This window comes from Grus americana, chromosome 11 (genome assembly GCF_028858705.1).
Source record: "Grus americana isolate bGruAme1 chromosome 11, bGruAme1.mat, whole genome shotgun sequence".
Lineage (NCBI taxonomy): Eukaryota > Metazoa > Chordata > Aves > Gruiformes > Gruidae > Grus > Grus americana.
This window is the reverse complement of record NC_072862.1, coordinates 11,011,624-11,025,753: the sequence shown is the minus strand read 5'-3', so window position 1 is coordinate 11,025,753 and position 14,130 is coordinate 11,011,624. Positions and strand designations below refer to the sequence as shown.

General features: G+C 60.8%; 1 protein-coding gene across 1 annotated transcript; it reads right to left on the bottom strand.

Annotated features, from left to right (window-relative positions):
* Window positions 1-483: 483 nt before the first annotated feature.
* Window positions 484-13,361, bottom strand: LHFPL4 (LHFPL tetraspan subfamily member 4). The gene is made up of 4 exons (XM_054838744.1): window positions 12,682-13,361; window positions 2,935-3,171; window positions 2,699-2,715; window positions 484-2,429 (listed from the first exon to the last, which is right to left on the bottom strand). The coding sequence occupies exons 1-4, from the start codon at window positions 13,085-13,087 to the stop codon at window positions 2,421-2,423; spliced, it is 669 nt and encodes a 222-aa protein (XP_054694719.1). The 5' UTR covers window positions 13,088-13,361; the 3' UTR covers window positions 484-2,420.
* Window positions 13,362-14,130: the final 769 nt, after the last annotated feature.

Below are 14,130 nucleotides of genomic sequence, written 5' to 3'. Positions count from 1 at the left end.
TTTTCCATCAAGACATGGGAATTTGCTGCATTTCAGGAGGCTCCTACTGGGCTGTGTCAGCCTGTGAGCTGACAGACTGCCCACGGTGCACCATGGCTCTGCTGCCCAAGGGGGACCCATGGACGGGCAGAAGGGGAGGGCTGAAACGCTACTAGTGATAAATGGGACCCCTACCCCCCTCCTGCCTTGCCGCGGGGTGGGACAGACCCCTTCCCCGAGGACAGACCCTTTCCCTGGGGACTCACGCTGGCCAGTGACCCCCAGCATGCCAGCATGCCAGCCTGCGTGGGCAGAGGCTCAGCCCTCTGGGGTGCAGGGGGGGCTCTCCACCCTCCCTCCCTTCCCCACCACGGCTCTAACACCCACCCAGTCGCTCTTCCCACCCCTTCGACCTCCTGGCAAACCATCTCATCCTTACCAGTGCTGCCCAGAGGAGCCCGTCCCAGTCCCCCCCACACCACAGGTCTCCGAGCTTGTCTAGTTTGAATTATATTTTTCAATAAGGTTTTGTGAAACACTGTATCAAACTTTGTACTAAAATACAGATATATTACAGCTACTGTATTCCTTTCTCCACTGATTTTCTTCGTTTGTTTTTCCAATTCAGCCAGCAACAGCACTCACAAGCTGGCAAGACCCGGGCGCTGTCAGGGCTGGGCGCGGGGGGCTCCTGCCGGCCCCGCTCCACGGAGGCAGCTGCCGCAGGGACGCAGGCGCTGCCGGAGGGACATGGGCACCGCCGGGCTCATGGCTGGCAGAGGAGCACCAGCACCCACACCGTCCCAGGTGACCTTGGCTCCCAGCCGGTGTTTTGGCACGGCTCCGTCCCTCACTGCTGCCCCGCAGGGCCTCAGGACACGACTTACCGGCTCCCGCCAGCCCCGGGTGCCCCGGCTCACCGGGCTGGGTGTTGGTTCCTGCAGAGCCCTTCACCGCCATCTCCCAGCAGCCTCCATGCACCACGGCCCTGCCCCATTGCCTGTGGCTGGGCAGCTGCTCCTCTGCCCCGGGCTGCCTGTCCTGGGGCCATATCCCCGCTCTGTCCCTGTGCCCGGCTCGGCCCCGCTCCCAGGCCTTGCCCAGTGCCCAGCTCCAGCCCTGCCAGGGCCCCCGCAAGCCCCCGGCCCATCGCTCCCCGGGGAGCTGGGGGCCCGGCCCTGCAAACAGCCCCCAGCCACTCGCGCTGAGACGCAGCCAGTGCTGAGGACTTTATTGCATCGCAAGGGCCGCGGCGACCCGAGCCCCTGCAGCCAGGACCCGGGGAAGCCCACGCACGCCGGGCTGGCCAGCAGAGCCACAGCCGGGCCGTGGCCGCCCATGCCAGGGAGGGTGTTGGTGCTGGCTCTTGGGTGCTGTGTGTGCTGATCGAGGCTGGGCGGTGCTTGGCAGCTGCCAGGCTCAGCGCTACCCGGGCAGCTGCCACTGGCCCCTGCGGGCCGTCACCGTGTGCCAGCGAGGTGCAGGCAGGGGACACGGCCAGGATGCCAGGGCGGGCACAGCAGTGCCCAGGTACCCCCAGCCACACCGTGTGGCCAGGAGAGCCTTGCCATCACCAGTGGAGATAAAGCACCGTATGGGGATGGGGAGGGAAGGCGTTTGGCAACAGCCCACGGCCGGCTCGGGGAAGGGGCTGGCAGGGGAGGTGGGGTGGTCCTGTGCCCGCCCAGGGGGTTTTGCATGTTCAGCTGCTCCCACTTACCAGGGCTTACATTCAGCGGCGGCGCAAGTCAGGTGTTCCGGCGGCAGCGAGGCCCCTGCGGTCCCCGCACTGGGGTGGGGAGTGAGCGGCAGCCTGTGGCCCCGGCCACGTGCCGGGAAATGCCACATCCTGGGGCCAGGCTCCCGGGGTGGGGGGCGAGGGGGCTCGAGTCACTTTACCCTGTTTAGAGAATATGAATTTACACGTAAAAGTAGGGGTTGGGCCCCGTCCTGGCCACCAGGTCCCCCGGCTGTGGAGACAGGATCTTGGAGCTGTACAAAATGGGAGCGGGGAGGGGGCCGGGGCCTGGGCAGCCGGCGTGGGGCGTCACTGGGCACACGTTTGGGTGGGAGGCGGCGGGTCAGGAGTCCTGGGGATGTAGAAATCTGTTAAAAACTCTGAGACTGTTTTTTCCTCAAAACAAAACCGCAGTTGGACACTGTTCTCGAACGAAGCGGGTTTGGGGTATCCTCCCCCAGCGGCGGCCCGCAGGCAGTGGGGAGTGCGGAGCTGGCGGGGTGCGTGGGATGGCGGTGCCGGCGTGGACATGGAGGTGGCCGTGGACGCGGCGGGTGGCCGGCACATCCCCACCGTGGGCGGTGGGGCCCAGGGGGCGGCGCGGGATGCTGCGTGACCGCTGGCAGCAGATGAAGGGCAGGATGGGGAGGGAGCGCCCAGGCTGCCGGCTGCGGGAAGAGGGTCCTGCTGCGGGCGCTCAGCCTTATATCCTCTGTGGGGAGAGCACAGCGTGTCGGGGCGGGGGTCAGGCAGGCCTGGCTCCACCATCGTGCCACCAGCATGTGCCATGTGCGTGCCTGTCCCCATCCCTTCTTGCCCCCCATCCCTGCTGCCTCCCTTCCCCATTGCCCCCCCGTCCCCGCTGCCCCACACAGCCGGGGTCCCCCCATGCCATCCCACGCGGGGCCACCCAGCACAGTCACGCACAGACACGCCGCACGGTCAAGGCTGGGGGATGGGACAGCGACGCTCAGGACTTACCGCAGTGCTGACAAAATCTGTGGAAACAGAAGAGAGGGCGTCAGGCATGGTGGGGGCTCAGCAGCCCACTCCCACCCTGCCCAGCCTGCCTCGCTTTGCAGGTGGCAGTTAAGCCCATGGGACCCTCGCCAGGCTGCAGGCTGTCGGAGGGGCTGAGCCCCCTGGGCTATTCCCACCTAGGATCCCCCCAGGGCCATGGCACGGGGCCCCGGGACCCCCGGCAGCACGGCGCTCACCTTTGCTCTCTGTCTTGAGCTCCTCGTGCAGCAGGTCGTTCTGCCGGTTGCCGAGGACAAAGGCCAGGAAGGAAAGGATGAGGGCGTTGAGGATGCCGATGATGGCCAAGATGTAAGCCCAGCGCACGGAGCAGTCGCCCAGGGAGTACTTCCCTGTCTTCTCCCCGCACATGTCCCGTATGGTCTCTGCATCCCAGCCGTCGGGAAAGATCATGCAGCCCAGCACCAGGCAGAGCGCTGCAAGGGGGAGAGGAGAGGGAAGCATCAAAGGGGATACAGGGGTGGCAGCGCCAGGCGCTGAGCCCCCCTGGTCAGTGCATGAGTGTGGCCTGGGTCTGCCTTGGCCCCGCAACAGCCAGGCAGCACGGCGGGTGACAGCCCCGGGGGCTGCGTTTGCACATGGCTACCCCAAACCTGGTGCACACACAAATGGGGACATCAGGGGCTTGGTTTCTTGCAGCATCAACCACAGGACTGGTGGTTCCCCCGTGGGCTTTCCTCATCATCACAGGCTCCCTGCGCACAGGCAGGAGCCACAGGCGCGCTGCGGGCAGGGATGCTGCCTGACAAGAGGCTCGTCATCCCCGGGAGCACCTGCATCCGACCACCTCGCAGCCCTGCAGGCACCGCTCCCAGCGGGCTCGCTTGCTCAGCGTGCCTCCGTCCCACGCGCCCCGTGCCGAGCAGGGAGACATCAGGGAGCACCAGGATGAACGGGAAGGGGAATGCTGAAACAAAGCCCACGACTGTCAAGGTAAGGAGGTGATGCTTTTTCTAACTGCATCCAGTACAAAAGCTCCTCACCCTGTATCAGCAGGGAAGTCTAAAAATATTAACCATGTTGTAGAGGAGCTGGGGTGTGCTGTGAGTATTTTTGTCTGGAGTTAGGAAAGAACTGAGAGGCTTGTGCCCACGCGAGTGACAAAGTGCCTCCCCGTCCCTTATTGCTGGAGGGACAGCAAACACCCCGCCAGGCACGAGTGCTGCCACAGCGTCAGCCCCAGAAGATGTGCCGTGGTCTGGCTGGTGAGCTCTCGGGGTGCTGATGTGCACTTTTAACTGCTCTCGGTAGGGAAGGGAAGGCCCAGGAGCAGGGGGAAAGTGAGCGCAGGGCATCGCGCTGGGACTCGCACGGCCCTCGCATCCCGATGAGCTGTGCTGGCCGCTCTCCCCAGCAAAGGGCAGGGACACTGAGGCGAGTCACCCTCGCAGCCCCGCACACCAGCATGTAATACCCCCCGCCAGCTGCTGCCTGATCTCTGCCGATTTACGACCGCACACAGCCCCGGCACCGCGTGGCTGCAGAGCACAGTGCATGCATGAGGAGCTGACAAGCCAGCACCTCCAGCACGTCGTCACCGGGGACTCCCAGCCAAGCACGGCCACGTCTGGGGGAACTCCCTGTCCACTGGGACCAGAACAACCCAAACCCATCCCCTCTGGAAGGGAACATAACATCGGTGCTGACACTGTGAGCAGCAACCTGGCCTGCCTGCTAACCCGGGCACCTTCGAGCTCGGTGCCGTTTAATTCAGCCGAGTGCATGAATTACAGGCGAGGAGGAGCGGCAGACCTGTGCCGGGGACTCTCCCTGGGAAAGCAGAGATGCTGAGAGGATTTTAGGACCTGCCGCGTTCCTGGCGCAGTGCAGCTGCAAAAAATGCTGCGGTGCTGTGGCCATCCCTGGTGAGGGGAGGTTTGCCCCTGCGGCACTGGTCAGGCTGACACAACCCAGCCTGGAAACGGGCATGGCTGTAACGGCTCTGCCAAAATTGGTGAGGAGAAAAGAGGTGAGGCTGGAGGAAAGCATGGTGAGCAGCAAGGCAAGTGTTCCAGCTGCCTTGGGTGGGCAGCAGCCCTCAGCGACAGCCCCTCTCAGCCCAGAAGAGAATAGGGCTGTAGGAGAAGGCAAATTTAAGTAAAAAAACCCCCAATGAAATCAGGTGCCAATTTTACCTGCACTAGCAGGGGCTCAGGCAGACTCCCAGCTTTTGTGCGCAGCCCTCGGTCAGTCCTTTGCAGGAGCAAAACAGCAGCGCCTGGGTCTTTCCCTGGGCTCTGCAAGCATCAGTATTTCTTCTGCATTTCTGAGCATTTATTTGGGTTCCAGGTGGATCCGGCTGCCCAGGTAAAGCAAGAGCTCACCAAGAACTTGTCCTCTCATGAGTGAGGGTCTCCCAGGACATGGCAGGATGGGGCAGTGACGCAGGAGGCAGTGGATTAATGTTCTGGAGGGCTACAGCACTCGTGAAGGACACGAGAGTCAGGGTTTAAGGTGAAAGCAGAGAGCAGCTCAAAAAGGTACGTGAAAAACACACAGTATGTGAGCCACTGGCGCAGCGGGTTGTCACAACACAGCCGCGGGGGACAGACAGCGATGGCCACTGCCAGGACCACCCAGCCTGGCTCCAGCCTGTGTCCGCCTGCCCTGGTCCCTCCTGTCCCCGTGTGCCCGCTCTGCGCTGGCACCAGGGCAGGGCAGCCTGTGCCATGGCTCGTGGAGCAGCTCCAGGAGCTCTGCCTGAGATCTCACAGCCCCTCTTTGCCAGAGAGAATTAAACTACAAATTTACTACCAGGGCAAAGGAGAGCTCCCGAGTCACCACATGTATCTGAACGCCTCTGCCACCAAAGGCAGGTCCTCTCCCAGCCAAGAGCAGCTCTCCTCTTCCCATCTGTCCTATGTGTTCCCAGCAGCAAACCGAGTCCTCTGCTCTGTCACAAGCAATTCCCTCTTCCACGTGTCCCCAGGCTGCCTGATGTCCTGGAAACACCTTCCCGTGCCTCGCAGCAAGGAGTGACGCTGAAGTGCAGAGCAAGAACAAGGAGGGGATCCCTGCGTGGTTGATGGGCCTCGAGGGGTGCTGCCCTTTTCAGCGAGCCCCTCGCAGCAGGTCCGCTGGTCATGAGGATGGGGCTCTGCCTGCCTGTCCCTCTGCCTGCAGCACCGTTCTGCCAGAACCTGCCTCCAAACACTCCTTGCAGACCTGCAGGAAAACCTTGGGTTTTGGTTTAAACAGTCTATTTCTACACCTTGCAACCACACGAAAAACACCAAATGATGAGTCCTACAAGAGCCGCTATTAAAAAGGAAAAAAATAATCCAAGTCCCATCCATTTTGCTTCTAATTCCTGTTCTTCTGAGGGTGTGGTGCTGGTCCCCACATGCTGGTGGCAACCAAGGACAGCCGGCCGCTTCGTCACAGCCCACAGCTGCCATCCCTCCCCCAGGCCCTGGTCTCCAACTCCCTCTCCCAGAGCCTTCCCAGCTGGAAAGATGTATTTGAGAGTGGGCATTTCGGTGATCACGGGGCAGGGTGTATGCAGAAGGAGGACGAACCGGCTGTGGTTTGCAGGGCTGCCCGTGGGATCCTGCTGGGGCTCTGGCCCTGGGGGACTGACATTTCTCGGCTTGGTTTTGCAGCTGGTTCATGGCTTCTCTTGGCAGGGTCCCCTAGAAATGAAATGAGCATCTGGAGGGCTTTTGATATCCTGGCAAAATAAATTAATTGAAGGGAATTCAATGTTATGGCTCAGGCTGCAACACTGGGATGAGATTTGAGCAGAGAGAGATGAGAAGGCTCCTCCTGGCAGGATAATGTCCCCCAGTAGAAGGTGCATTTAGCTAATTTGGAGTTTGAGTAACCCGTGTGTCTGCCGAGTGCCATGGTTACCCCAGCACCGCCCCAGTCCCATGCAGTTGTGGCTGCAGGATTCAAATCTGACTTTTTAATCACTTTTGCTGTCTAGTTTAGTCCGCAGGTTTGGGTGAAGACTGGCTTTTACTGCTCTCACCTGCCATGGGTGGATGGGGCTAAGGACAAGCCCTACAGCTGAGAGATGTGGCCTCCCCCCCGATCACGGGCAGGCAGAGCATCGTGCTGCCACAGGACACCTGGGGGACTGAAAACCAGAAAAATGTGGGGGTAACTGGGGGAAAACCCAGCAACTGCTGGGTGCCAAATGGGTTTGGGGACAGCAAGGCATTTGGCCCCGTGGGCAGTGGCTCGCCCTCCCTCGTGTTCAGCGAGCTGGCTGTCCCCCGCCCTCGTGCACATCACTCTCACCTTCACCGCAGCCGCGACTCTCTGCCGGGGGGGTGTTTTGGTGACACCCCCCGTCCTCGTGTCTGCCTTGTGCTGAAGGGGAGGAAGCTCTAGGTGCTGCCTGTACCCTCCGTTGTGCCCGCGGCCGCTCACCATGATGCTGATGGCACATCGGGGGTCCCCAGTGGGGATCCCCAACATGATGCCCCTAAGCAGGGGCTGTGTGGTGCCTTTGGGGTCTGCTGTGGCTGCTTCTCACTAGGAAATCTCCTGAGAGTTGAGTACTGGAAGGAAAGGGAACAAACGCAGCCCTCCCCTCCTCCTAAAAACAGAAATCCCTCAAAAATAAATGCAAATTAAAGGCAGTGTGCTCGGGACGGCTAGCACCGGCCATTTACACAGGCAGGAGCTCCCTTACGGCATTTTGCTCCACAGGCTGTTTCTGAGCCAAAAAACCAGCAGGATTCAGAGTAGAGTTATGAGTTTATATGAATCAGAACTGACAGTTACTTTATCTGGAACAACAGTTAAGGGATGTAAGCTCCAGGACACGAGCGGCTCCAAGATGCCCGGCTCAGCCCCTCCCCACGGGTCCGCAGGCACGTTAAGCAGCTCCGAGGGGAGGTTTACGCTGCCTCCCAAAGCCTGGGGCTGGCTGCTGTGGGGCACAAGGTGCTGGACGGACACCAGGTCTGCGCTGCACCGCTGCTCCTGTCCCTGCTGCAGAGGGAAAATCTTCAGAAAAGCTTTTCTGGGGGTCAGAAGCTGGTAATTCAGCAAATGTAAAGGGGTTTTTTGCAGCAATGTCTTCTTTTTGCTGCAAAGTGGGCAGGTGGAAGCAGTTTGCCTGGAAGCTCGGACATTGGCACTGTTTCTCCCTTGGGCAGAGAAAGTAGCTGTCCCAGTTATGCTCCTAGCTGGTTTGGAGCAGTGGTACCTGTCTCTCATTTTTCCATTAAGAATTTCAATGAATGACTTTTTATATCCATGAAAACAACTTTTTTGAAACCTCAAACTCTCTCTGAGAGGAGCTGGCTCTCCAGCAAGTCCCAGTCGGGAGGATGAGCCCATCACAATGTGGCTCAGCAGAGCCACCGCATCACCGCCGGCACCAGGGAGTGTTTCGCGGCTGTGGTGTTTGCTCGGGCCAGACCCTGCTCTCCCTTAAGGCTGCAGCCATGCCACCACGCCACACAGCTCAGCCAGCAGGTGGGAACAAGGTTCCTAAAATGGTGCCAAAATGATGCCTTGCAGCTGCGCCACGTGAGGGGTCTCCATTCAGATGGTGGGAAACGCAGCCCTCATGCAGAAGATGAAGCCGCTGACCGAGGCTCTGCCTCTGGTCCTGGTTCACAAACTGTGGGCGAGAAGGGCCCAGCCAGGAGGTGAGTGTAGCTCGGAAGGGGTCTCCCAAAGCAGAAAAGGGCTGAGCTGGATATGTATTATCACAATCTCCACTGGGAAAGGTGCCTGGACGTGGCACAAAGACAAACCCCAGCCCCATGGCCAATGGCATGGCCCCGGGTAGAAAGGCACCCCACGTGTCGTGCTTGTGCCCGGCCTAAGGGAGATGGAAGGTCTCACCACATCAACTGCTGGACTTGAGCTGTGGGGAAACACCTTCAAACGTGGCCAGAGGAGTGGGCGTAACAGGGAAACACCTTCAAACGTGGCCAGTGACTTCCTCCGTGCGAGAGGGACCGTGTGCTCAGCTGGCTGCTTCTTTTGTCCCTCGGTAGACTGTAAGTACAAAACCGAAGCCTCCCTGAAAACAGAGCCCTGGCTCTGCTGGGAGTGACAGTCCTCACGGGAGGCATGCAGGGGTGGTGCCATGCAGAGGTGGCTGGGATCTCTCGCTCTGCCATTAGCGCCGGACACCGGGACAACTTTGTTCAAAGCTTGGAGCTAACTCACAGGGTGACTGTGTCTTATGTTACAGCGGAGAATTAGGGAATAAGAGGAAATGCTCAGGCTCCGGGGCAGCTTCCTCAGTGCGTGGTGGTGGTGGTGGTGTATTCCTGCGCTCTGGTGTCCAGCAGATGAGTGCTATGAGGTCGCTGAAACGGAGGCATCCACAAAATCAGCCCAGCTGCCTTTATCTCGCTCCTGTACCTGCCCTCCATGGAGGGTGGACAAGAGGGATCACCCACACAGCCCATTTCTCTTCAAGTAAGCATCATCCCATAAGACTTTCTGAAAGAGCTCCTCCGCTGATTTTGAAGACTGGGGTGGCATCAGGGTGCTGTCAGTCATACAGATGTTGACGTGCTCATGTTAAAAGCCCATTTCTGGTTTTATAACAGAAGGATTTAGTAAAATCTCCAGTTTTGCGTTACTGGGATTTTGAACAGGGCAGATGGCTACGTTTCTATTTGCGATAAAGTAGAGTCTTTCCTCTTAATTAGATTCAGTTTCCTCCTAGGGGGGCAGTGGCTTTTGAGCTGGAGCTTTCTGTGAAGCTCTAATTAAACCCTCCCTTGATTATTGTCCACTAATTAGACATTGATGATTTAAACTTTTTTTTTTTCTGAGAGAGATACTGAATTCCCGACCCTCCTCCTCTCCTCCCCTCCTCCCCCACCTTCCTGCTCTTGATTTTTCTCCTCTGAAGAGCCCGTTCGTACCCTCACTCAGCAGCCCTGTATTCTGCACCAGCCATCCCATAGAGATGGGATAGACCCACCTCTGCTCCACCTCTGCCCCACCTCTCTGCCTTTCACCTTGTTTACCTGGTTTTCACCAGTGAGACCATGAAACTTTGGGCATCGATGTTGCTTCTGCCGTAGTGGTGTAAGTCCTCCTTCAGCTAAATCCTCAGCCGGGCAAGATGAACACCTTTTCCTTCTCTGCCCCTCCAAGCCCTCTGCTCTGGCACAACCCTGTGACCTCCCAGGCAGGTGAATCTCCAAAGCTTGCCATCATGCTGTGCCGGAGCCTGCATCGGGCCACATCCCTGCCCTACCCATGGGATTCGGCCCATGGTGTCCTCTCCATGGGTAACAGCAGCTCCTTCTCCATGCACAAGTAACTCATCCACCTGCGGCTGCCTCTGACATGCCCAGGAAAGTTCAACCCTGCCCGGCCCTCCTAGAGGAGGCTCCCTCTTGCCGGGACGCACCGTGCCACCTCTCCTCTGTGTCCTGGCCCTCCCTGATGGTGACACCAGCCTGTCCTGTGGGACAGAAGCTCTCCTTTGTGCTGCCCCATCTCAGGTCAGGATGGATGGCCGGTCTCTGCAAATGCCACCTCGGACTTTCTCCAACACAGAAAGGCCACGTGGCCACACTGCTTCAGGACAGCTCCGAGCCAAGCCTGGGCGGGCTGGGGCCAGGAGAGCCAGCCCACGGCCGCAGCAAGCCATGCACTTGGGGTTCCCACAAACACAGTTGTGAGCAACAAAAGCATAGCTGCAAGGTACAATCTGCGAGCAGGAACAAGTATCAGGGCAGGGCGAGGGGTACGCGGAGGTGGCAGCCGCAGGGTGCTGCCCTGGCCACCCAAGCCTGAGCCAGGGCAGGACAGGAGGCACGGAGGAGGAAGCCCAGGGCTGCCTTCGGTGCAGTGCCCTCTGCCACGCAGCTCCCCGTGCTGCAGCAGCACCGGCCACTTGATTAAGCTGCTGACAATCAGTAGGATTTGGGCTCTGAGCTTGCCTTAAACCAGTAAATCTTTGGGACAGGGAAAATTAAAGATGAAGGAATTTCCCGATAAGCCAAGGCAGCTCCAGGTCTGGCTGTGGTCCTGATCTGGGTGAGGAGAGGTCAGACTTTCCAGCCCAAGCCAGCTGCAAGGGAGAGCACCAGGCTAGCTGCAAGCCCCTAGCATGGGGGGGCTGTATCCTCCCACATCAATACCTGGGGCCCTTCTCTCATGGGAGGCTGACTGGGGTCCTTTCGTTAGAAATATGGGGGCTCTGGGTCTATTCACACTTTGTATGCAGTGAGGAGTAACACATTGTCTTTCCACACATGGTAAAACTGGAGAGAAAAAGAAGTGAAGGGTCCTGCTACCGGGGGAAGCTCAGCATCTCTTCTCAGGTTCTTTCTCTGAAAAGGATAGACTCTCTGTGAGGACAGCTTGGACGTCTGTGCACAAGGGGATACTTGGGATCTTCATCAATATACGCATCATGTCCCCTTCTGGGGAGAAGTTTGGGTTATTGTACGGTGTCCCTTTGAGGAATGAATCTATGAGGGTGTTGGTGTAGATCTATGGTGGGGGTTTTTTTGTGGAGGGAGCTAAGGAGGATCTATAGGCAGGGCCACTTTGGGGGGAATGACTGGGCTTGAGCCTGTCGTCATTTCTGAGCAGATATCAAGGTAAATGTATGACATCCCTCTGTGAGAAGCGCTGTACTCGGGGTCTCTTTATGCAGAGAGCTGGGGAAGGTCTGTCCTCACAGCCCTGTGATGATGCTGGAGGGAGGGAGGGGGCCTGGGCACAACATCTATTTAAGGAGGAGCTGGAGGGTCTTTCTGTGCACAGGTGCTTTTAGAGGGCTGGGGGAGTCCATGCATGGGCTCCTGCCAGTTATGGGGTCCCTTCAGGGGCTGGGGGTTCCACTAAAGCGGGAATCCTGTGGGGGCAGGCTTGCTCAGGGATGCCCTTGGGGCTGGGTAGACAGGGAGACCAGTCCCTGATGTGGGGTGCCTCAGGGGGTCTGGGTCCCCAGGGGCAGGTCCCTAGGGTGTCCTAGGGCATCCTTGCAGCTGGTCCTTGACTCTGGGACAGTCCTTGTTGTAGGGTGTCCCAAAGCTGGTACCTGACTGGGGTGTACTGGGGTGCCCTGAGGCTGGCCCCTGGTCCAGGGTGTCCCAAGGTGCTCCAGGCTGTCTAGGTGCCCCAGGGCTGGTGCGTGTCCTGGGGTACCCTGAGGTGGGTTCCTGATCCAGCTTTTCCACTCTGTCCCAGGGAACCCTGCAGTTCCCTGGGGTCAGATCTTGCCTGGGGAGCCCCAGGTGCCAGTGCCCAGAACAGGTGCCCATTCCTGGTACTGTCAATACAAATACCTGGCCTGGGTGTCCCAGGAAGCCCTGGAGTGCCCTGGGGACAGTTCTTGGCTGGGATGCCCTGTGGCCCTACAGTGTTTGTACCCTGCCCAGCTTCTTTGAGCAACCCTGGTGTTCCCTGCAGCCAACCTCTGCCCAGGGAGCCCCGGGTGCCAGTGCCTAGAGCTGGCACCTGTTCCTGGTGCTCTGTCAGTGATAGTGCCTGGTCTGGGCATCCCAGGAAGTCCTGCGGTGTCCTGGAGCCAGTTCCTGGCTGGGATGTCCTATGATCCACAGTATTTGTACCCAGCCGAGCTTTCTCGGGCAACCCTGGTGCTCCTTGTGGCCAGGGGCCCTGATACCAGTGCCTGGGGAGCCCTGGGTGCCAGCGCCCCAAGCTGGTGCCTGTTCCTGGTACTCTGTCAGTGCTAGTGCCTAGCCTGGGTGTCCCAGGAAGCCCTGGGGCTGGTTCCTGGAACCATGGCCCCGCAGTGCTTGGACCCAGCCCAGCTTCCTTGAGCAACCTTGATGCCTGCGGCCGGGGGCCCTGCCACCGGTGCCTGAGGGGGCTCCCTGGCTGCCAGCATCCGCTGCCCGCTCTTGGTGCTGCTATCCCGGCGAACCCCGCATCCCCCACACCCATCACCCACCCCAATACCCGGAGAAGGCCCGTCGGGGGGCCGATGCCCGTCGGGGACCGGTGCCGGTGGGTACCTGCCAGCAGCTGCATCCAGGCGCAGATCTTGTAGACGGTGGCAGTGTTGCAGAAGAAGAAGAGGGCGAAGCAGGTGATGCAGCCCAGCGTCAGCACCATGGACAGCAGCACGAAGAAGGCCGCCGCCTGGAAGGCGCCCGAGGGGATGGTGCTGAAGTCGGTGAAGGAGCCGCGGCACGACAGCTCCCGGCCCGCCAGCCCGCTGCCCACGCAATAGTGGAACAGCCCGAAGTAACCGGGCTTGGGCGTGTTGACGCTGTCGCCCACCCAGTAGGGCTGGATGAAGACCACCACGTTGATGATGGCGAAGCAGATGGTGAAGATGGCCCAGAGCACGCCGATGGCGCGCGAGTTCCGCACGTAGTTGTCATGGTAGAGCTTGGAGGCTTCCTGCGAGGGCAGCATCCTGCCGGCCGCCGCGCTGCCGGAGGGGACGGGGGGCGGGGAGGGGGGGGCCGAAACGGCGGGGAGCCCGCCCGGGGCTGGGGGGAGGGGGGTGGGGGGGGGGGGGGGCCAGCGGCCTAGGCGCGCCCGCGGGCTGCCGGCCCCTGCGCCACCCGCGCCGCCATCTTGGCTGCCGCCTCTGCGCCCCGCGCGCGCCTCCGCCGCGCGCGCGGGCGCGCGCCCCCCGCCACTGCGGAGCCGAGCCCGCCGCGCGCGCCTCGCGGGGATCGGGCCGCTTCGGCCGCCTTCGGCTCCGCCCGCCGAGGGCTCGGTCGGGTTCGGCTCGCCTCGCGACGGCCTCGGCGACGCTCGGAGCGAGGTTCGGCGGGGTTCGGCCCGCTCCTCGCCAGCTCGGCGAGGTTCGGAACGCGCTCGGCAGCGTTCGGCTCGGTTCGGGCCACCTCGGCAAAGTTCGGAGCGGGTCGGTGAGGTGGGGCTGAGGCAGCGGCGGGCTCGCTCCGTTACCCCGGCCCACCGGGGCCACTCCCCGGCCCGCCCCCGCCCGGCGGCGGCTGCTCAGCCCCGCCGTGCAGCACAGGGCAGCCCCGGGCACGGCCCCGGTTAATGCCAGCAGATACACGCGTGGGCGTGTTTGGCCGAAGCGGGCCCGCAGGGAGGGCGTTCATCCTCCCGGCCCCTCCGCGACCCCGGGGGAGACCTGCGGATGGCGGTGGAGCCCCCCCAGGCGGGCAGCAGGCCTTCCCGACCCGCCTGGTGGGGCCGGAGCAAGTAAGTTACCAGCGTGGGCTGCACAGGCGCTGGGAGCAGCAGGGCCCGATCCAGCACCGCTCGTGTGCCCTGACGGTGTGTACACGCGTGTGCCAGGTCAGGTGGCACCGGCTGTTGGCCCGGCATACATGTGCTGGTAGGTGCCCTGCGAAGTCCTGCCCTGGCAGCCTCACACTGGCCCCAAAACACCAGCAGAGACCAGACCAGCTGCGCAGCTACTGCTGAACTCAGCTTTCATGAAACGCTCCGGGGCCTCATTCTCTTCCAGGTCTTGT